The 23,261-nt window shown below is 35.3% G+C and overlaps 1 protein-coding gene and 1 non-coding gene across 2 annotated transcripts in view; one reads left to right on the top strand and one right to left on the bottom strand.

The window, feature by feature from the left end:
• LOC143912367 (roundabout homolog 2-like) overlaps positions 1-23,261 on the top strand; it is a 139,221-nt gene that overhangs the window by 103,917 nt on the left and 12,043 nt on the right. Inside the window, exons 9-12 of the mRNA XM_077431648.1 lie at positions 10,865-11,018; positions 13,394-13,598; positions 13,674-13,763; positions 13,803-13,905. Coding sequence (XP_077287774.1) covers positions 10,865-11,018; positions 13,394-13,598; positions 13,674-13,763; positions 13,803-13,905 — 552 coding nt within the window. The remainder of the gene's footprint in view (positions 1-10,864; positions 11,019-13,393; positions 13,599-13,673; positions 13,764-13,802; positions 13,906-23,261) is intronic.
• Positions 8,615-8,696, bottom strand: TRNAS-UGA (transfer RNA serine (anticodon UGA)). Its single transcript has one exon. It is a non-coding gene; the product is annotated as a tRNA-Ser (tRNA).

Genomic DNA, 23,261 nt, shown 5'->3' with positions numbered 1-23,261 from the left:
GATTATCGGCAATTGGTCAAGCTTTGCTCGTCGCCCATTAAAACGTGTCCCTTTTGGATGGGTACGTGTCCACGAATCGATGAATCAAATTTTACGTTCATATCCTACTAGGTGTTCAGCCCGAAAGTGGTGTAATTCCGTTTGTGTCAGGCTGAGATATCGCCCTGTGACGGAAAAAAATTTATCAAATTTACACGAAATGTGAAAAGTTAGAGAACTTTTTTCGAATATTGGTTTTGCTATATTCATTCTGTAAAATATGCGTCTTTTATAACTTCTGTAGCCATTAGAATTGAGTACTTTCAGTTAGGGCACTTTTATAAAAGTATAAAAATTCAATGAAGTTTTATCGTATCGAGTTTAGTAACAATACAATGTTTTTATTTACAACGAATTGTACAATTGTCCAAGATCAGCAACGATGCATGTATCGATAATAGTGGTGACTGTGGTTTCTGATTTTCTGGACTTTTATAATTCCCGAGACACGGGACTCCCGGTATTTCCGGAATCCCGGGACAAAATATCTTCAATTTAATTTATTTATTTAAAAAAGCAAACAATACATACGTCTTTTAATTGGAAAAAATATTATTATAAAAATAAGTTTATTTTAAATAGCTTCTTAAGAATACCAAATGAGAATTCGAAAGCCTATTTCTATATTTGACACAAATATTTCCAGCAATAGAAAACACTCAGTTTTTGTTCAAGTTAATATTAGAGACAATAGGAACGAAAACAATTTTTTTTTAATTATCTGTTTTTTCTCCTATCATCATGTATATTTCCATTTATTTTTTAAAATCAAGGCTATTTTATTCGCATCATTTTATATGGTGTCTTTCCTTATTTAATTATATATTCATCTTCAAACACATTTGTATGTGCATAGTTTAGATTCTCATCTTAGAATCTAAAAGAGTTCCTTCCATTGCGGAATCGACAATACAAGAAGGATACTCTCGCTTCATATTAACTTCATCGTAGGACATATATTCACCTTTATTAAACCATTACAAGAACGTTTTGATTGAAATACTTTTCCCGGGACACAGGACATCGAAATTTCCTTGAATCTGGAATTTGGAATTTTTGTCTCTGGTCGACCCGGGCAGAATCCCTAGAGCTGATACATACATGCAGTGACGTTCCAAGAATATGTAGCTAGTTCGAAAAGTCACTAAAATCATGCATGCTGCCCCCTCTGCCCCCATCTACGCTAGGGCTTTGCATGTATCTAAGAATAGCAGATGAGATTTGTATATATGTACATGTAAAGATTGAGAAAGTGCAAAAAGCATTTCTTCGTTTCCTATATAGGAAAGAATATGGGTATTACCCATATCTCTACCCCACTCCTTTCCTTTTGGGCATGCTTGGGTATAATTCCCTTGAACTTCGGAGAAACTTCTCATTAATTCGTTTCGTTCTCCTGCTCTTACGTGGTAATACGTCATGCCCGTTGTTGCTGGAGCAGTTGGGACTTTATGTCCCTAATCACTATGTGCGTGGTAGACATCATCATTTGCTGGCTGTACCTCCTGCCCGCACAGTCCTTTTTCGAATGGCTCCTATTCCAAGAGCTATCCGACTTCTTAATGAAATCGTTGCTGCCGAGACTGAATGTGATATTTTCCACCTTAGTGAGCGTAAATTGTCGGAAATTACTCTAACCCATTTATCTGGTAGTCTGCGCTCATCATTGTTTTCATGATTGATTGTGATTTATGAGTGAAATTTTGATTAACTCTCTTCCATTTGGGCCTTACAGGGATGTTTTGTATTTGTAGTTGTTTCTTACATATTTATTGAAACTGGCTGTAGGTGCAAGGCATTCCTTATGCTATATTTTATTTGATATTTTTACTTTATCTGTTATTATTAAATGCTATTTTTTATGTTTATGTATGGATGTATTTATGTTTATGTTTAATTGTTATTTTGTGTTATATTTTTTGACCATTGTGGCGCTTTAGGAATTCCTGTTATGCCACAATGGTCTGTTTAGAATAAATAAATAAATAAATAAATAAATCATCGTGTCTGACCCATACTTTCCAAATTTAGTAAAGTATGTATATCAAAACTATGTACTTATAATTTATTATTTGTCAAATTTTCCATATACAATTTGCATACATAAGTATATGCATGTATGTAATAAGCACTGATTTTAACATCATATTATAATTATTTTACATCTTTAAAATAATAAAAAAACGTAGATAAGATTTGAAATGCCAATAAAATCAAATTTCCATTCTGATATACATATGTACATATGTATTATATATATATGGATGCACTAGTATATTAATTAATTCGAAAAGTATCAAATGGAAACTATGTACCTTTCGAAATGCGCAGACAGCGCTTTTCAATTAGTCGTCTTTTGGGCAGCACACCTGGAGCTTTTGCAAAAGTTTTCATGCACGTCCCAAAGAGCGCCAGATGATACATAAATCAAACCCTGCTGAAAATTTTCCCACTAAACTGCGAAACCTTTCTATTTCGAATACAAACCGCGAAAGTTTAGTTTACTACCTGGTTTAATCGATATCGTACCGTTTTGTTTTACTACATACATATGTATATCGTATGTATGTATGTATGTCGTCTGTAAATAAACCTCGATTCGATCGCTTCAGAGCTCACTTACGTACATTACGACCTCTTGATGTTATTATGGCTATGAATGGTTCCCAATTTCGCCAAAGTTTTTTGATTATTTATCGTTATTGCCCGCTAATAAATTTGCGATAATTCTCCTGAGAGCTTTTCGTCAATTATGGTGCGATGGGGCTATATTGTTAAAACCGTTTATGCGGCATTAGTATGATTGATGACACGCAATAATGTACGCCTCGTGATGCCAAAAGGAATGGCACTATGCTAATGATTTATCGATTCCGTGTTGATGTGATGATTGTATTATATGTGCGTTCCACATAAACCGAGCCTATAAATTACGTACTCAGATTTGTCCAAAGACTCTATGTACATATGTATGTATATGTGAATACACAGATTTCATAAGTGAAAGTATTAAGATAATTTACAATTCTTATTTACTAATGAGTTCTAATTTTCACTTACTTGTTTCGAATACATTTAAAAAATGCACCATAGAATTTATAAAATTGGCCTTCATGAAGTGAATACATGAACCGTGGGTTGACCTTGATTGGAAAGAATTTATTCCGAGTATTGTCTGTAATGCTGCTGGTCAGACTTTGATATTTGTTACTCCAAGTCAATCGTTTCCTGTTGCAAGTTTGCAAATTGATCTGATTTCATTGTTGAAACGCTTCCCATCCTGCCCGCCAAGTCACGACTATCTGAATATGATTTAAAAAATGTATATAATTATGTAAAAATAAAATAAATAGTTGAAATATAAATTGATTCTTCTTCTCATCCGTCGTTATTCTTATATAAAGTTAGCGATTTATATTTACATTAAATGCTACTAAATTTACTCTGGACTTGATTGTCATTACAAATGCATCACATTTATTTAGGGCTTGTATTTTATTGGTAAGTATTTTAGTCTATTTTTGTCGGTATTTAAATATGAAAGATCAGTATTTATATTAAATGGCCAATATTTATATTAAACGACCAATATCCATCGTTCAGTATACAAGTGGTCAATATAAATAATAAAAGGTCATTATTTATATTAAATTATTTAAACAAATGGTCAGTATTTAAACATAAATGGTCAGTATTAATGTTTAATGTTACGTTTTGTTTTCACGAATGGACAGTATTACTTTTTGATTGGTATCAACACAGGATTGGTACGATCTTGATACACAATTCCATCCAATAGGCATTATTATTTGTTCTGGCGAATAAACGTCAGATTTTTATCCTGTCCATTTGTAATTTATTCTGACATACATATAATACTGACCATTTTGTAATAAAATACTGGCCGAAAACTGATTTACCGAAATTGATTAAAATACTTGCCATTTAATTTGTTGCCCTTTTTTAGGTTTAAACAGATAAAGCTGGACGCGTCGATGGCATTGAAGGATTTCTGCTGTGAAGTTACCATGGGGGGTCGACCGAGCCGAGGCGGTCGGCGCGTATGTGTACATAAACGCTTCGTCGATATATACATATGATTGTCAATACGATAGTAAAATATCACTGATTATCTCTTCGAAGAATTTATAATGAGCTATACATCCATAAATAAATATGTATATATGTTTGCAGGTCCTTACTTTTGCCCCACATAAAATAGAACGTGTCCTATAAAAGTATCTATGTATATAATATGTGGGTCGATTGAATGTCACATCTTTGTGGCGATTCGGCCGTAAAAAGCCTTCCACTTTTCCCCAAACAATCGACCTTCTTCTTCTTCTTCTTGTGTTCTTAAATGAAAAGCTCAACAATAGGGGCTCCCATAATCAATCACATCGAGGCAACCGGGACGAGGGGGCCATTGTTGCAATAATTAACGAAACATTTCGCCATCAGCCGCAGGCAGGGCTCCTCCGGGCGCCATTGTTCACAATGCCTCTAAATTTCGAACATTAGAACGCTTTTGTGCGGTTAGGCGCTCACCTAATTACCCGATTCTGTAGAGGCGATCTTCGGGTATCACAAACTCGTAAATTCTGACGTGGTAAATTGGCCCGGAAGCCCTCTCCATTGTGCGAGGTTTCAAATTCTGAATACATTCCCGAATATAATCTGGGTTGTTCTACTGAATAATTTCCCAACACCCCTGACTATGTTCGGCTTCGAAATCGAATGATTTCCGCGATTGACAAGCATTTTAGTATTAATCAAATTGAACGCACAGACATATATTTTCTGACCTTCATTGTCTAGTGTTTCCAAAACTGATTCGATGCAATGCTTGTTTGTTCTTTTAATATTGCATACCTGTGTTGTGCCCGTTTTTTTCAACGGGTGGTTTCGGAAAGTAATTGATACACGAATTAAAATAAAGATATATAAACATAATGTAAGGTAATTTATAGGCACGCACGCGCACATATTAATAGTAAAACGTTGAGTGCGCGCATTATATATTATATGCTCACCGATCCAACCCATTCACTCTTCGAAATTATTAATGAATGTGTGTGTCTTCGTAGATGTGTGTATGTGTGTACGCTCTCGCGCAGCGCATGTGACGTTGACGTCACCTGTTCCAAATCAGGCTCTCAATATCAGGAGCACATATCAGACGCTCCACCCCCCGCGTCCCCGCGTCTCTTCGACATGATCGGTCGTCACGCCACATCCCCATAGCGGATGCTTAAAATGCACCCATTGGTCAGAATGTATCGTCTTTGCTCTAATCGGTCAAACGTTTTAGTCCACGTGGACCACTTCAAGCTGATTGGTTGTGCGCCTCGTTCGCGTGTATATATCTCTAGAAATATCTCTAGGCACAACATATACATTAGACTACTGGCATTCTAAATTTTTTTTTTTTTGAAATCTCCATACTGGTCGACGCGTTCCGTTTTTATATATATTATTATTCATCATACATATTATATACATATGTATTATGTATGTATAATCGATACTAACAATTCTTTTTAATGAAATATTATATATACAAATAATATCATCGCCATCATAATTTATAGTCATTCGCCATCTACTATCTCATCACTTTCCAAACACTTCTTCCATTCTTCTCTGCTTTTGAGTAACTTTCATCTATATCTCATCCCACACATTTTTCTTTTTTAATTCCATCCACCCATCTCCCCTGTAGCCTTCCTTCCAACTTTTTACATTCTCTAAACCATTCGAGTGTTCTAGCTACGTGACCCACCCAATGCCATTCCATTTCCAATCTCTTTTCGCTATGCCGAACATACAGCTTTCCATACTTTTTTGAGTGCATTGTACTTTATGCAGAATTCTGGCGATCAATGACCAAGTTTCACATCTATGCGTCATCACTAGCACAACACACTGATCGAAGGTCTTTTTCTTCAAAGTTGCATTTTCGATTTGAACGACGTTCAAATCGAAAATGCAACGGCGTTCATTGGCCCAAATGCATTCTATCCTAATTTCACACGTCTCTTTATTTCCTCTTTGCTACCTAAATAATATACAACAAGAATATATACATACATTTCATAGATGAATCATAGATACTTTTCTTCAAAAATTTTACGCTGCTTTCTGATCCGAGAAAGTCACATCTGTTGGGTCGTATCATAGCTTTTTGCACCAACCTAGATACATATGTACTTACATACATACATATGTACATACATATATCGAAAAGCAATATATTAAAGATCTTTTTTTGATGTACATAAATAGTAACCACTTAACTTTTAAAGATTACTTGACTTCTTTGAAAACTATTTTGTGAGAATTTCAGATGTGAAGCTACTCTCTAATGCCATCTCCATACAATGATCATCCTTTCCACATTTCAATAAAGTCTTCTCAAAACTTATCTTTAGTAAAGCTACGTATTCATTCGGAACGTTGCATCTCCCCTTACCGAGAACTCATTTATGTCATATTGCATTGCGCCAGCGTTTGAAGTCAAAGTTGCACCTGAATATACGTATAGTTGGGTGTCTTTTTTGAGCCGTAATGAGTCAGCTGTAAAGAGGAGGAGCTGATTGAGATGTCGGGAATATTATTGCGAGTCTTCGTCTCCACCTGACCGTGTAAACTTGGCAAAGTTTACCCTGGAGCTAATATACATGTCGTTCAACTCCCTTCTCGTGAATGTGCATTACGTATACAGGGTACATATGTATGTATATATATGCGGGAATGTTTACACAGGCCTTCAGCGCACTCAAAAGACCAAAGCTTCACGCCTCTTTACCTACTCGCAGATGCGAATGATTTAATGGACATCGTCTTGGGAACTCAATCGCAATAATTACTAACCAGGGATATTGCCAGTTTTAATATAAATAATTGTCATTTTATGTATGTACATACTACATACATATGTATGTATAAGCCACAGTGTAGCTCACTGGTTAAACAACTGCTTATAAGTAGTGGGTTCAAACCCGGCTGGAATCGAAGTATTTATTTGATTTTATCGATGATTACGAGTACGTCTGTCACTGTTTGCAAGATCTGTAAGATTATTTTATTAATTCAGATCGGCCGTTTTTATTAAATTGGCATATTCTCATCTCAGTGGGGATTGATGGAGTTTTTGGGTGCCAGATGTTCCATTATCGAGATTTTAGTGACGTGCGCGAGATCGCTTTTTGCGGAATAATCACCGAAGCAAAATATTTGTATCGATTTAGTTGTTTTATTATTAGTTTTACATACATACTTACATCATATGTGCCATGACAAGGATTGTCCCAAGGCGACACATATAATTACATTAATTTTCATACATAAATGTATGTATGTATAAGTACTTACAATTTTTAAAACATAACAGCACATACATATAACACAAATAAAGACATTTATGGACAGTCAACAAATTTTTGATACACAGCAAATTTACGAGATGTACATTATGTATATTATATGCATTTATAAGATTCAACAAATTCGAGATGCTAATAACTGGAATTCGCGAGAAACCGATTTATTGCATCTGTCACAACAATAAAGCTTGAAAAATTGGAAAATTCTAACAGGAGACTGACGATCTATGTTTAGTTTAATAACCACAAGACCTCGCTAGCAGCTGATTTGAACTCACGACCTATCTACTAGTATGCAAATGCTCTACCAGTGCGCTACAATGTGGCTAAATTAAATGGCCTAAATTAAGGAAAGATAAATAAATAAATTAGCATGATGATCTATATTTTTACAAACCTCTTATTAGCTTGCTTTCGCTTTTTTTACTATTATATTATGTATGTATAGTTTGTATATAAAATCACTTGTACTTTACATTACATTACCCATTACCTTATTCGATTTATTTTTTGCTTATACGTATTGTCATTTAGATTTCAAAGTTACAGAACTCCAAAACTTTGTAGACCATCTTACTAGCACGATTGCAAATTACTTTCGATCTTTAAATATTTTGAAGTTATTGGAGTGTATCTTTATTTACATTTATTTTGCGTTTGTATTTTCTTTAAAAGATGGGCCGTTATATTTGAAAGCGGCGGAAGTCCAATTTTCAGTTCCAAAAACACTATTTCTGTTTGACTTAATTTATAAATTGCTATCACTTATTTTAATTCGATATGTCCAGAATTTCGGAAAAGCAGAATAAACGTATTACAGACCACCAGTATTTTTGAATATTTTTAAATGCAATAGGTACATTAAATTTAATGTTTTGCAAAATATTTCTCGAAATAAAGAGAAATGGACTTATGCCACTTTCAAATATAACGGCTGATAAAATGTTTGCTTTAATTGCCTGACCAAACTATTATACATTTTAATTATTCATGAAAATATTCATATCAAATCGTTCTTCAGAAAATAAAGAAAAGCCTCTATGTGAAGCAACCCCTATCAGTCAATGTTAAAGGTTTTTCCGCGGAGGTTTTCCGGCTTTACTAAAATATCATATAATACAGCATAACATTATATATTGTTATATATAATATTACATATAAGGATAATTTAATTTAATAAAAAAAAAACTCGCTGAGGACAGGATTCGAACCTGCGCGGGTAGAACCCATTGGATTTCAAGTCCAACTCCTTAACCACTCGGACACCTCAGCTGCTTGTTTTATAGACATTAGTTAACGACTACTTAGTTCGATAACATGTTTAAACATATGTTTCAACGTTTGCACTATAAACACACTGTCAATAAATGTTTGAATTTATAACAGCTGTATAACTGACACCCCTCAAAATAATACAGTTCACTCGATTATGTTAGCTCATTCGATGGCATCTTTCGAAATGTCTTCTTCGAACCACATATGTATATACGCTATGATTTTAATAGCCGTGATATAAACGTTTCAAGTGTGCATGAAATTTCAGCAAACGGCCCACTTAGAAGCATAGTACTTTAAAGTCGTTCAAAAGCATGTTTCGCATAGCGTTTTCCCAGTCAAATTTAATATGAGTGGGTGCGGTCCAATTTATATTTACCCATCAACTTGAGAGGCCCTGTCGTCGTCGACGAATAGCTCATAAACGGTTCCGTCCCTGTGAACTATTTCGGTACGGTGTTTATACAGCGTCTGCCGTAAGTGCGGTCTCGAGCGCAAAATGACCGCACATCCGTTACTGCGCCGCGAATATTGACTGCACCCCGACCGCAGGGCTTCCGGCTTTCGTAGATGTTTACATTCCCGGATTATCCCGAACGGGGTTCAATAAATGTAAAAAAAAAACAGGCGACCCGATACGAAAAGCTGAAAGGGAAAATAAAATAAAACCGAATCGAATAGTCGTGTTCTAGTAGGAGTTGGTTGGAATGCGTTGTTTTCGTACGATAGAGTGTGCTCGGAGCGAAATGCACGTTCTGTCGATTCGAAACCGCTTCAATGTATAATACATGGTGATCCATTTAGCGCGAAACTTTTGTGGCATTTGTCAAAGCAACAGTTTTCCAATGAACGCTGCTCGCGGCTTACGTAAAAGCATTATATCAAGGAAACTTGCAACTGGTTGCACTCCAATTATTTTTCACTACAAATTCATAGACTAGCATTTCAAAAATTGAATTAAATATTTCATTCATTTATAAGTATGTATGTACATATCAAAACAAGAACGATCATATAAAATGAAGATCAAAGTGAAAATGGGTCGTAAGTGAGATTCTATCATAACCATTCAAAACATGCATCTGCTATAAACATTATTGTATATGACCACCACATAAAACAATATCAGACTTTCGTAATAAACTTGAATTATATGTATATATTAATACATTTTAAGATCCGTTTATATTATTCAACACCGCACGTCAACAGTTCGGCACAGTACTGCACGGAAAAGACTCCTCCTATACATATAATACAGCACCACCCGTTTTCGTTACGTTCATACATGTTTTGGACAAGTGTAAGGCAAAATAGGCTTATATTTGTATATGTAGATTACAGAGCGTGGCGATACGGCGCTATATTACTTGAGTCGAGTCAATATCGTCACAATATGACGTTTCTAAAAATATTCATATTCGCATCACAGCACTTTCGTTAATACGGGTGCACTTGACACTATGACGTCACGTCATAGTGTCAAGTATTTCCATAACTGTTTGATACGTTTCAATGACATGTACTGCTTTATAATATGAATAGATCGTGTCGTTTATTGCTGTTTCGGTAAGCTACGTACACATTACGGAACATATGAATGTGTCTACATAAATGTATTAAATAATATTTTTCGTACTGCAGTTGCCGGCTAGAGTTATACTGGTATAAACGAACCTTATTTAAAATTTATTTCCAAAGAATGTTTTATGAACAATCTTCGCCGTTGAAGTTATACATGAAATAAAGCATACAATTAAGTGAAAATCAAAATAAAAACTTAATCAAGTGTACAACAAAATATTTCTAGTATTAAACACCAACTTTGATCTTCTAGCAAAGATTAAGCTCACAAATGAAACTATAAAATTTCCTGTAGCGGAGTTATAATTAAACCATTTTATGGTGACTTAGCTGTAGAAATTCTAGAAGGAAATGTCAATATAGAATGTTCTAAGGAATATTTTTCGTATTGTTGTTTACGTGCAGTTACTAGCTTGAGCTACACTGGTATAAACGATCCTTTAAAAGTAGGCTTTTGTTATAACTTATAAATCCTATTACTGATTCGTACTTAAAACTAAATTAGGCTAAAAAAAATTTGATTTCTTTCAATTGTGTTTTCTTATCAGATATATTAAATCTGTTTATTATTTTTTTTTCAGTTCTACGAGATGACTTTCGATCACAGCCTCATGACACGAGGGTTGCTGCAGGTGAAACGGCACTCTTGGAATGCGGCCCTCCAAAGGGCAATCCTGAACCAACAGTTTACTGGACAAGGAACGGACAGAACATTGACATGGAGTCCAACTCCAGGTAATTAATCAATTCAACTAATTATCAAAATTTACTCGTTAATGGGACAAACACATAGAAATGGACGCATGTATCGCAGTCTATCTGCTTACACGTTTTGCTATATATTTACGTAATGCTTACGACTGTATAAAAGACATAACAGTCATTGATAACTGTGAGACATAAGTCTTTAATATTTTCATGAACACGTGTTCAGACGGATTAATATTTTATCCTTCTCTACACACCCCTACGGCTCTTCACATATAATACCATCACTCTATCGATTTGTACCTAATGGTAAGAAAACAATCAAAAGTGTGGCATGACACGTCTAAGTAGACTCCAGCTGTGATAGGCGTGTCATGTAATTTTTAATTCGTACGATCTTATTATTTCGACAAGTTTATTCTACATTTATTCAAATATGAAAATAACCGTCATCGATCGCTGTCAAATTTATTTATTTATTTTTATTTTTACATACATAGATACAGATTACTAGTAAAACCTAACAGGTAAACCGCAATGCGCCTTCCTAGCCAATTACAAACATTGCATCATTTTTTATTACGTAACTCGCCAAGTTTCGAGATGCTGAATTAATTAACTATTAATTAATTAATGAATTAATCCATAGAGACATCTATGGATTTAGACATGCACATAAATTTTTACATATTGTACATACATCAAATTCTGATATTGGTGACATAGTGGGTAGAATAGTTTTTGCCAATTTGATGGAGGAACCGTTTCAACAATGAAATCAGATAAATTGGCAAACTTTGATAGGAAACGATCGACCTGGAGTCACAAATATCTAAGTCTGACCAGCAGCATTAATTATTAGCACGGGATCGAACCCGGTAACCTCTCGTTGCTTAACATAAACGTAACCGCTGCGCTACAAATGGTTGCAAACCACGTGGCCGCATGCTCATTTCGCTGCATGCCGATTTCATACTTTTGTCTCGGCTTTTGCCATTTTAAACTTGCCAGAAAGATCCAACTCAATTTTAAGAATTGCCAATCATCAATGTACATCGAAATGTCATCTGTGCAACCCCATGAATATATCGTCTTTCGTACATGCTGAAATTCAAACAATCAAAATTCAATCGAAATGAGCATGCAGTCGCGTGGTTTGCAACCATTTGTAGCAAACCCAAATGTAACCACCGAGCCATACTTCTGGATATGTCAATAGAAGGATAAAATATCACCGAAATCACTCCATATGTAATCTTGGCCAAGGATCGCGACAATATAAACTAAGCGTGCCAAACTTTTTTTGCATATGCAAAGATATCTAAAAAAAACTTGTATCGAGTACCACTTTGTGTTTCTGCACCTATAGTTCTATTCCAATTTTGTATGGGATTATCTCGATAATAAAATGAATTCTGACCAGTGTTAGGAATAGTCTTTCAAACCTCTTTAGTCTATACCAGCGTTTCCCAACCTGTGGTACGCGGTTGATGGTTGGTGGTACGCGAAAAAAAATCAGCAATGGCGGACGTGCAGGAATGAATGATTTACAATCATAAAAATAGAAATATTTTTTATATCTAATATATAATTTCGAAAGAGACTTTTAAGTTTGTATCTTTGTTTGGGAACTTCGAAAACAAAATAAAATTTTTATGACGACAATTCAATTGGTTGAATATTATATTTTTTTCGATTCAAATAAATTTTATAAAAAACAAATGAATATTTACTATTAGATTCGCTATGTTTAAGTTGTTTATATTACAAATACTGAGTGAAGCCAGGTAAAACAACTAGAAACTAATAAACATTATCTTAATTAGTCATCGTCGACGTCAATATGTACGTACAGTCGATGATCGAAAATCTGGCAATCAAAAGGTTTCCTCAGATCCGGCATGGATTTTGGAGTGCATTTTTAAATCTACCGCGTTCACGCTTCAATAAATAAATAACTTGAATTTGACACTTGAGAACAGTTCTATAATAATCTTTAATGTTGCAGATAAAATTGAAAGTACATATGATTAGAAAATTAGAATTAGACAAGATAGTAGATAAATATATTAAACTTTGAGCATATTATAATTGTGACTCCGCAAATAACTTTTTTTTCACAAAATTTCTTACCAAAACAGATCTACATATTACGTGTATCCTGTCTTCTTATTCCTTACCATGCAAATACTATATATAATAATTACACTTGCAAAAACAAATTTCATGAAAAACAATCATTTTTATATGGTGGTACAATTTAGCATTATGTACTACCAAGTGGTACGCGAGTCAAAAAAGGTTGGGAAGCGCTGGTCTATACTACGGATATGGCACATTGGTTTGAACAAATGAACAAATTTCCATACTGTTCCTATCTGACCGGCTTTTTTTAATTTCAGGATGAGCATAGTCGACGGTGGAAGTCTGATGATATCAGAAGTGAGACCTGCAGATGCCGGTGCATACAGATGTGCAGCTCAAAGTGTCGTCGGCCTGAGGGAGTCACGTCCAGCTCAGTTGACCGTGTTGCAACGACCTCACTTCCTCACGAGGCCGGTCAGCACGGCCGTCCTCCTGGGACAATCCGTCGAGTTGAAATGCCAGGTATTTCCGAGTCACGCTCTTTACAATTTGCATCGCCCAACATGGCTTGACGTGTGGAATGTTTTGTGAACGTAGGTCGGTGGAGATCCGCCGCCGGAAGTGGTGTGGACCAAATTGAACGGGAAACTTCCGGCAGGCAGGGTTGACATCAGCACCGGAACTACAGCAGGGTTGCCCCAATCGGCGCCCGGCACTGCAGCTCAGTTGCAGTTGCAGAAAGCGGAGAGATCTGATGCTGGAGTTTATGTGTGCAGCGCCAAAAATGCGGCTGGAAGCGCCACGGCCAATGCTACTCTGGAAATTCACTGTAAGTAGTTTTTTTATTCATATTATACAAAATCATTTGGAGTTTTTGAATACTGTATGGATTGATTGCCTAAACCGAATAAAATTAACAAAATACTAGACTTTCTCCAATTCCATATTTTGTTTATATAAATAAAATATGTGCGTGTGCTTGTTTTTTCACTAAGCAAATGTACGGTTATTAATTTAGAACTACCATATTTAACATACTATGATGTTCTTAATCATGACGTAAATAGTACATACATATGTATGTAGATCACAAAAATGTTTGAAAACGTTACATTTTTTATTTAATTTTTCCAATTTTGACTTACCCAAGCTACGCCGGGCAATTCTACTGAAATCTCATAAAAATTAAAATTCCAATTCCTTGCAGCTTGATAGGACGATTTTCGATATTTGCTTCGTATTTAAACTTGAATAATTCGTTGAATAACCTTAACAAGATCCTTTTTATTAGCTTCACTCTGTTAGTTCCATGAAATTTCTGGTCGTCAAAATTTGTGATCTGATTTTGAACCACTGATATACGGGTTTAGCTAAACTTGAATTAATCAGCTGTGTCTCTGACACGAAGCTAGAAAAGTTTAATCGGAATTTTGTGTCAGATCGAAGTGATGAAAGCTAGCTATCCAAACGCGTCTTTCTACCGCACCTTCATAACACAATTAAAGAGCAGTAAAAGTTACTTTTTTCATTATCATTTTTAGTGTTTTTTCAGATCTGTCCGTAATTCGCTGTTCATTATTCTATTTAAATCCTTTTGTAAATAATTATTCATGTACTACTTTTGTATAACACGAATTGTGCTCCTCATTTTATAATATTACTGACCATATTGATTGCTTCATTTATATGTATATAAAAACTCATTTCTTATTCTAACGTTGACTGTACTTTCAATTCTCCTTTTCATCTTATTGATTGTTTCAGAAACTATTTAGGTTTCAATATTGTTTTGTTTTATAATATTTTTTGGAAAGTTGAGTAATATTTTAAATATACAATATAATTATGTAAATATCGACAAACACCTAGCGAAGACATACCCATAAGGCTTTAGCTCAATCATAATATCAATGTACCAACTTTGTACTTTGTTTATGGAAAACCTAAAAATAGAATGGGGGTGAAGAAAAATCGGCGACAAAGGCGTCGAATTTTCCAACGTAGGCGCCCGCGTTAAATCTTTCCCCCACGAAATGTATTCGCTCCTAACTCAGCCGCCGGAATTGATGATGCAATTTTTTCCCGCGCGAAAATTCCCGGAAAATTCTCCCGCGAGTTTTCTCTCGCGGGACCATCGCTCCGCATCAAACGGTGCAGCGTTACCCACCGCGTTATGCAAATTACGCGTAACCCGTACGCCGTTTTATTTCATCCCCGTCATTTTTTTATTTTATTTTTATTTCGCTTTGGCAAATGCGAAAGAAGGGCGTTGGAGCGAGAGTGCGCGCGGTCGTAAAATGAATATGAAAAATGGCGGGAGCGTAAACGATCGGCCGAAAATCGTTCTCTTTACGCGCGTGCAATAAAAGCGAGATTATACAGCTATCGAAGGAAACTCGTCAATTATTCATTGCGATTTCCCACGCGTTTTCGAAAACAACAACGTTTAAAATCATGGCTATAAATCGAAACCGGTGGTCAGTGAAAGCTCACAATAACGATAAATTCAATAATTCAACAGTCATAAACAAGCGTTGACAACTATGTTACCAATCGAAGATATTATTGTATTTTTATTTTCATTTTAAAATTTATGATGTATTATATTATACACATTACTTAAAAGTTATTACGACTATGCATATATTTTTATTAAACGGCTATAATACCTAAACTGAATATACAGGTTAAGGGACGATCTCACCAGTTCCTTGATTTGGTCAGACCATATCTTGGCAGACCGTCCTCTCACTTCCCTTCTCTCCAGCGTTTCGGTGACTACCAGCCTCTTCAGATTCTCCACATTCTTCCTGGCCATATGGCCAAAGTATGAAAGAATTCTTTCTCTATATATTGTGGAGAGTCCATTAGCTCCTCATAAGCCTCCTTTCTCGATTCCTCATCAAATTGGCAATATCAAATTTATAATCTATAAATTTATATATACACAAGTTTAATTCCATAGGTGTATCTCAGGGGCAACCCGTGATGGCATACTGGAAAAGTATTTATTAAAAATAAATAAATATAAAGTCTAATGACCTCATAGAAATGTGGAACGCTGTATTCCCAGTATAACGAGGAGAGAATAGACGAAATATGGATGAAAGTATTGTTCAAATGGTATCCCAAAGCATGTAAAAAGGTGCAAGGAAGGCCACAAAGGAGATGTAAGTGGATAAAATTAGAAAAATTGTGTTAGATGAGATGGACGAGATTTGCTCAAATCAGAAATAAATAGAAGCTTGTTGAAGAGGCCTTCATCAAGCAGTAGAAGATTAATAGCTGTAAACGGTGATGTTGATGATATACCCACTGTATATAACCATAATAACCAAGCTCAATCAATTTCAGAATAATTTGTCAATAATTTAGATTTGAATTTTTCAAATGAAATCTAATCTGATGAAAATTTACTTTCGACCACTTCGGAAATACATAGTAGTAATGTTTTTTTTTCATACAAAACCCGATTTGGTTGGGGTACTGAAGTTCCTCAGTTCCGATGAAAATTGATCATTTCTCTTACTTTTCGTAGACCTTTTTAATTTTCAAAAACCTTTCAAATAAATTGCATCATACACAAATACCATCAAGATGCACCAAAACATAATAAATGTAAATAGTGATCGACCATCTTAGAATCTCACATCAACACATCTCCTCAATACAAAATAAGCTTCATAGCCCACAATACTACATACCAATAAGACAAGTCATTGAAATTCAATAAAGGAAATATTGTAAATATGTAATATTATAATCAGCAATAAACAAGGCGTTAAACGGAAGATCGGTGTCGCATTAACCCTATGCGCGCCGCGCTCATGTCAATGTTAATCCAATAATGCGACATTATTACAACATAATTATATCGTCGGGTGCCGCGGAAGCAGCTTAACCTCATATTTACCGGCGATGGGTCGCGTGCCCGTCGCCGTTATAACGAGCCGTATTATTATAACGACGTTAATGGGAAATGTGCATTAATGCAACGCCGTTTCACGTGCAACGTAACACCGTACCCCGTGAAAAAACCGGCAGGTTTAAACGACACGAAAGTTGCGTGTCGATACGATTAGGTGAAAATAGACCAGTGTAAAGCCAACGTAACAGTCACGGTCTTTATATGTATATGTAAGCTCTAAGCCTTTCCAGATTTAGGACGATTAAATAAAACTCTGGGAATGATTCGAAAATAGGTTCGACTGCTTCACTATTTGTCCTGTTTTTGTATTTAATTTATATGCTTATGAAATCGATTTGAATTCAATTATTTCATATATTTACGTACATATTTGTAAATTTTTATGGTACGTCGATAATATAGTGTACTGTTTTATCTGTGATAATTTATTATCTATATATGTATGTACATACGTGCACTGACTTGGGCACTGGGGCACTTAGTATAAATTTATCTAATGTATTTATTTATTTATATAATTTTAGCTACCTAGTTATATAGAAAATTTTTCTAGAAAATAACATGTGTTCATATTTGAAAATAGCATATTTCGGCAGGAACTTTTTTTATCTCTTACTGACTGCTTTGCATAAATAGGGATTAGGCGTATTCTTCATAAGAATACCGATTTTTCGATTAGGGTTCAAACAATTAAGGTTCATTTATACCAGTACATAAACAGCAACACGAAAAATATTCTTTAATACATTCTACATATCCATATGGACACATTCATATATTCCGTAATGTGTACGTGACTTATCCGAAACAGCAGTAGCCGACACAATGTATTCATATTATACAGCAGTACATGTCACCGAAACGTATCAAGCGGATCCGGTTGAAATGTTCACAGTGGCGAGTGCACCCGTACTAGTGTTGCCATGTGCATATGAATATTAGCGAAAACGTCATTTTGTGACGGTATTGACTCGAAGATATGACACAAGCAATATTGCGCTGTACCGTCGCGCTCTGTAATGTATATGTGAGCCGATTTCGCCTTGCAATCGTCTAAAGCAAGTATGAATGTGCCCCAAAAAAGAGGCGGTGCTGTGTAGTATGAAAATTTGTGAAATCTTTTTCATGAAATGATGTGCCGAGATGTTGGCGTATGGACCTTCAACCGGAATGTTTTGTACGATATTTTTAAATAAAAATACATATATATATACATATGTAGAATACAAAAAAAAAACAATATTTATACTGAAAATCCACTCCCATTATCATATTGAGCGTATAATTAATATTAAATTATATAATGCATATTTGTCTTATACTATATTGAATTATCTTAAGGTACTCATTTGCATGTACTTACGTACCACCTGATGTAATCATCTGAAACGATCCAAACGAGTACCCACTAGTCAGAATGTCATCGTTGTAAACAGCTGTGTCGACTCGGTTTGTTTCATCCGAGCCGAGCTTTCTGCGAACCCATAAAGATTATTGGCGTTTGGACGTGACGTTACGGGGGCCCCCGGAGCCGCCGCCCCCCTGTGACGTTTATCGTCCTTCGTCCTCGATTTATCGCCTTCTCGTATTAAAATTCTCGGTTGGGTTCCGGCTGGCAGAGCTCGAAACAAAAGCCGGAACAGTCACCGTTTACAATGTTAACATTTGTTCTTGCTGCAACGTCTATTTACCATTTTTTCGTCACGATTAAACACCTATGTACGACTGGCGAGACATCTAAAATTAACCACGGATTTGAACTTCCCTTTGCAAGCTTGTGAAATGATTTTACTACATATACATACATATATGTACTACGTAAGTGAAGATGAAACGTCGTTGCGTTGGGAGTAAATTTTCAGTCGAGACTTAGGAACGGTAAAGAGCGCTAATGTGGGGAACTTCCACTTAAAATTTATACCAATAATAAATAAGCAGATTTTAATTAAAACGAAAATCACAATAAATTCCAGTGCGTATTCCACATCAATGACCTAATGTACTTACATGACAATTTTTCATCTTTGGCTTGGAGTAAGGCTTTTTACAAGGTTCTTTTATTTAATATATCTTTCTTATGAATTTATCTTTAGAGCTTTCAGTGAAAAAAAAATACAACCTGATCTATCAGAAACATTTTCATACTTAATAAAAAGATATTTCGAGTGACGGATGTAATTGATCATCCCCGACAGTTTCCGATCCCTTCGTCTATTCATCTTGCTTGCATTGAATGCAAAATTTCAAAAAAAGAAGATCGGTTTCGTTTTAACTACTTATGTAGGTATCAGATGGTGATTAGGGCAATGGAAATTCACAACACACGTTCCAACTAAGGTTTCTGACCCGGGTCGACCCGGGAATTCACGGAATTTTTGTTGTCCCGTGTCCCGGGAATTCTTATCTCAAATCCCGGGAATTAGATTTCAAAAAATCTTGAAAATATACAAAATCTTCACGACTGCACGAAGGGAAATAATAAATCAAATAAACAAAGAATCGTAAAATATTCTCAAAGGTTTGTTGTTTAGCAGTTAGTACAGCGCAATCCCCGAACGTGGAAGTTTTATGACCATAATGGTTCTGTGCGTTTGGCCAAAATCGTTTCTTGTAATTATATTATATTTTTGGAAAATTTCAATACCAAAGGACTTGACCTTACCGATGAATTATTCCGAGAATTGAAAATTAAAATCGAAGAAAGAAGAAGCCTAAGCTCTGAAAGAGATTGCTGAAAGAGAAACTCGGCGTTCGAATTCTCATTTAAATATTTTAGTATTCTTAAAAAGCTACTTTACATAAGTTTATAATTACATTTTTTCCAGTTAATAGATATATTATGTATTGTTTACTTTTTTTATATTTTGTAAACAAATAGATATTTTTTTAATAATAAAAAATATATTAAATTGAGAAAAAAAGTTTTATTTAAATGTGTCCCGGGATCCCAGGAATCCAGGGAACGATCCCGGGCTCCGTCCCGTTTCCCGGGAATTGAAAATGTACGGGAAATCAGAAACCCTAGTTCCAACACTGCTGAATCTAATAGAGCTAAAAAAAAAGGAAGCAATAACCATAACGCCTCAAAATCAAATAACCTAATCTAGTTATTAGATCTTATTTTATTTTGATGTCAATTAGTTTTGTTTTTGTTCGTTGCTTGTATTTGTCTTTTTTTTAATATTAAAATGAGTGAGAACACACTTTCAAATCATACATTAAGACGCATTTCAACACATTTGAAAAATATTTATTTATTTATACCCATTTATTTTATTTTACACGACATCGATGTATGTATGTACATAATTGTTGTGAGTATTATTTAAGGCCAATTACAAACATAAATTAGCAATCATAGATACCTCAATGGAAAAGTTTGCAGCATTTTATAAATCAGAAAATTTGAAATACTGTAGACTCGAATTTTGTGAGAAATAGGACAGGGTTGCCAATTTGTTGGAACCATTTCGATGAAATCAGATAAATTGGCAAACTCTGATAGGAAACGATCTACCTTGGAGTCACATATCCAAGGTCTGCCCAGTAGCACAAAGGCAGGGATTGATCCTGTGACCACAAAAATGAAAGTATTACACTCTAACCACCGATCTATGCTACCTATATACATACATATATTAAACCTAGATGACTTTATGTAATTTTTCACCAGCCGTCACTGCTTTTTCTTATACTAAACGGCAAATGAATTTCACTAATATCGTGCGTTACCTCAAACATACCTGATTTTTAAGTACCTATTATTAATATCTTCCGATGAGTTCCAAAGTGTAGGCTACCCTTCCCCTTGCGAGTATTTACATATGGCAAATTGTCTTTTTATGAAGCTCACACCATGACCGTGCTTTGAGGGTTGATGTATTTGAAAAAATAATGTAATTTGGCGCCATAACATGTTTCCCGCCATTCGCGACGCGCCCGCTCCTTATCCCTACCACCCCCGCCTTTTCTATTCAAATGAGACATTTCCCGCGCTTTATGATCTAGCAGTGTTGCCACTCTCGCTGAAAAATTTCCCTTTCCATTCGCCGAAACCTTTTTATTTATATTTTCCCTCTCGTCCATTGTCCGACCGTGCGCCGTTTTTATTTCCCGGCCGCCCGCTGGGAAACTGCTCGTAAATATTTTTCGCCGCCTCTTCTTTTTCTTCCCATTTTTTTTTGTACGCCTCCTCTTCTTTTTCTTCGGGAAGAAATCTCCCCCTCTCCTTGCTGCGGATAGCCATGTCCGTTATTTTACAAGACGATAAAAACAAAATCGTGAGCGAACAACAAAACGCGCGGGTAAACAAATAATAAAAATGTTCGGCTGTGTGCGCTTTTGCGTGACATGGTCGCATTGTGGCGTGTTTCGACGCGCGCCTCCTTCGCATTCAATTGAGCGAAGGAAAAATAACAATAAAGAAAAAACAAAGCGAGAAGGCTGAGGTCTTGATCCCTTTTAAATGGCTTGTAAATCGGAGGGGCCCTTTATCGAAATTAATATTAATGGCCGCATAAATCGAAGTCTTCGAATTGAATCGTTCCTTATTTAATTTGCATAACTTTTTATTACGCTTGTTTTTGAATGATTTATATTCACATACATACATATGTATCTTATATTAACATTTGTATTATAATATATAATAATTTGTATATATGTATATTTATATACATATAGTTTAATTTATATTTTCCATTCTGTCCTTAAGGGTTGCCCCCTGGATAATGTCTATGGTATTAAACTTGTACATATAGAAATGTGTAAATTGTAAAATTTTGAAGTCATATTCAAATAGTGATGAAATAGTCGGTACGATGGTTTTGCCATTTGATGGACGAACCGTTTCAACAATGAAATCAGATAAATTGGCGAACTCTGAAAGGAAACGATCTACTTGGAGTCACAAATATCCAATCTTTATATAAATAATAATAGTATATATAAATAAGAATGAGTTCTTTTCAATCGAGATCAGCTCACGGGATCGAACCCGGTGACCTCTCGGTGCTTAGCATTATCGCAACCACCGCGCCATACTGCTGGCTATTTAATATCCGATTGTGCTTTCAGCATTCATACCGGGTTAACACGATATGAGTTAACCTTGACTGGGTCGCTCGGATGTTACTCGTAACGTGGCAACGTCCAAATAACATCCGTGTAACGTCCTAGCGATCAAATAAATGGACTAGTCCGAGTGCACTTTTATTGTGTCAATCCGGTATTATTACTTCAACTTTTACATTTTTATTTGGATTCATCATTTTCTTTTATTCACAGAACACATTTATAATTCGTGTGTATGTATATGTTTTCGATCTTTTTAAAATTAGTCGAATGAATTTCTATTAAAAATTTGTATCGGAAGATTTTGGCGATGTTTTCATCCAACGTAATTTTTTTTCCAAATATAATGGTGAATTTATACCTCACCCTACATATAACATACATATGTACGTATGTCCGCCTCTATGTACATAGGTCTTCTATGATTTATCACTACCCAACCACAATCTCAAAATGCTCATACAAGCATGTATATTTTACCTATCTAGTATATAATAAATTTACGCTTTTGCGAATCACTACATAAATCTAGCGTTGTAAAAATATAATTTTACGAGGTGACATCTATTGTCCATTTATTTTAAACCACGACCGCTATCTCGCTGAGGAAACAAACTGTGGAAATATTTATTATTTACAAAGAAAATTAACATCCGGAATTTTTGCGACCGGACTTTACCGGAGAAAGTTACGCATTTCAAATGTTTTCCGTTTATTGCTGAAATACCTCTCAGTACTACATATATACTATAACTACATAGTTTATGTATGGTAAATATAATAAAGTTTATTTTATTCGTACAAATTATATAACTTAATATCTACATATACTCAATGCACTCAAAGAAGTATGGAACGCTGTATGCTTGGCATAACGAGGAAAGACAGAAAGCGGAACACGTGGGTGAGAAGTATGACAAGGGTAGTGGACATAGTGGACAGAGTGAATAGATTAAAATGGCAATGGGCGGGTCACGTAGCTAGGAGGATGAACGAAAGGTGGACAAAAAAGTGCTTGAATGGTACCCGAGAGAAGGCAAAAGAGTAAAAGGAAGACCGCAAGGAAGATGGGTGAACGAAATTATGAAAATGTGCGGAATGAGATGGATGAGTGTTGCGCAAAACAGAGACGAGTGGAAGCGTGTTGGAGAGGCCTTCATCCAGCAGTGGATGGCGAATGGCTG

The sequence above is a fragment of the Arctopsyche grandis genome, chromosome 5, assembly GCF_051622035.1.
Source record: "Arctopsyche grandis isolate Sample6627 chromosome 5, ASM5162203v2, whole genome shotgun sequence".
NCBI lineage: Eukaryota > Metazoa > Arthropoda > Insecta > Trichoptera > Hydropsychidae > Arctopsyche > Arctopsyche grandis.
Note: the sequence above shows the minus strand (reverse complement) of the source record. Positions and strands in the feature narration are given on the sequence as shown.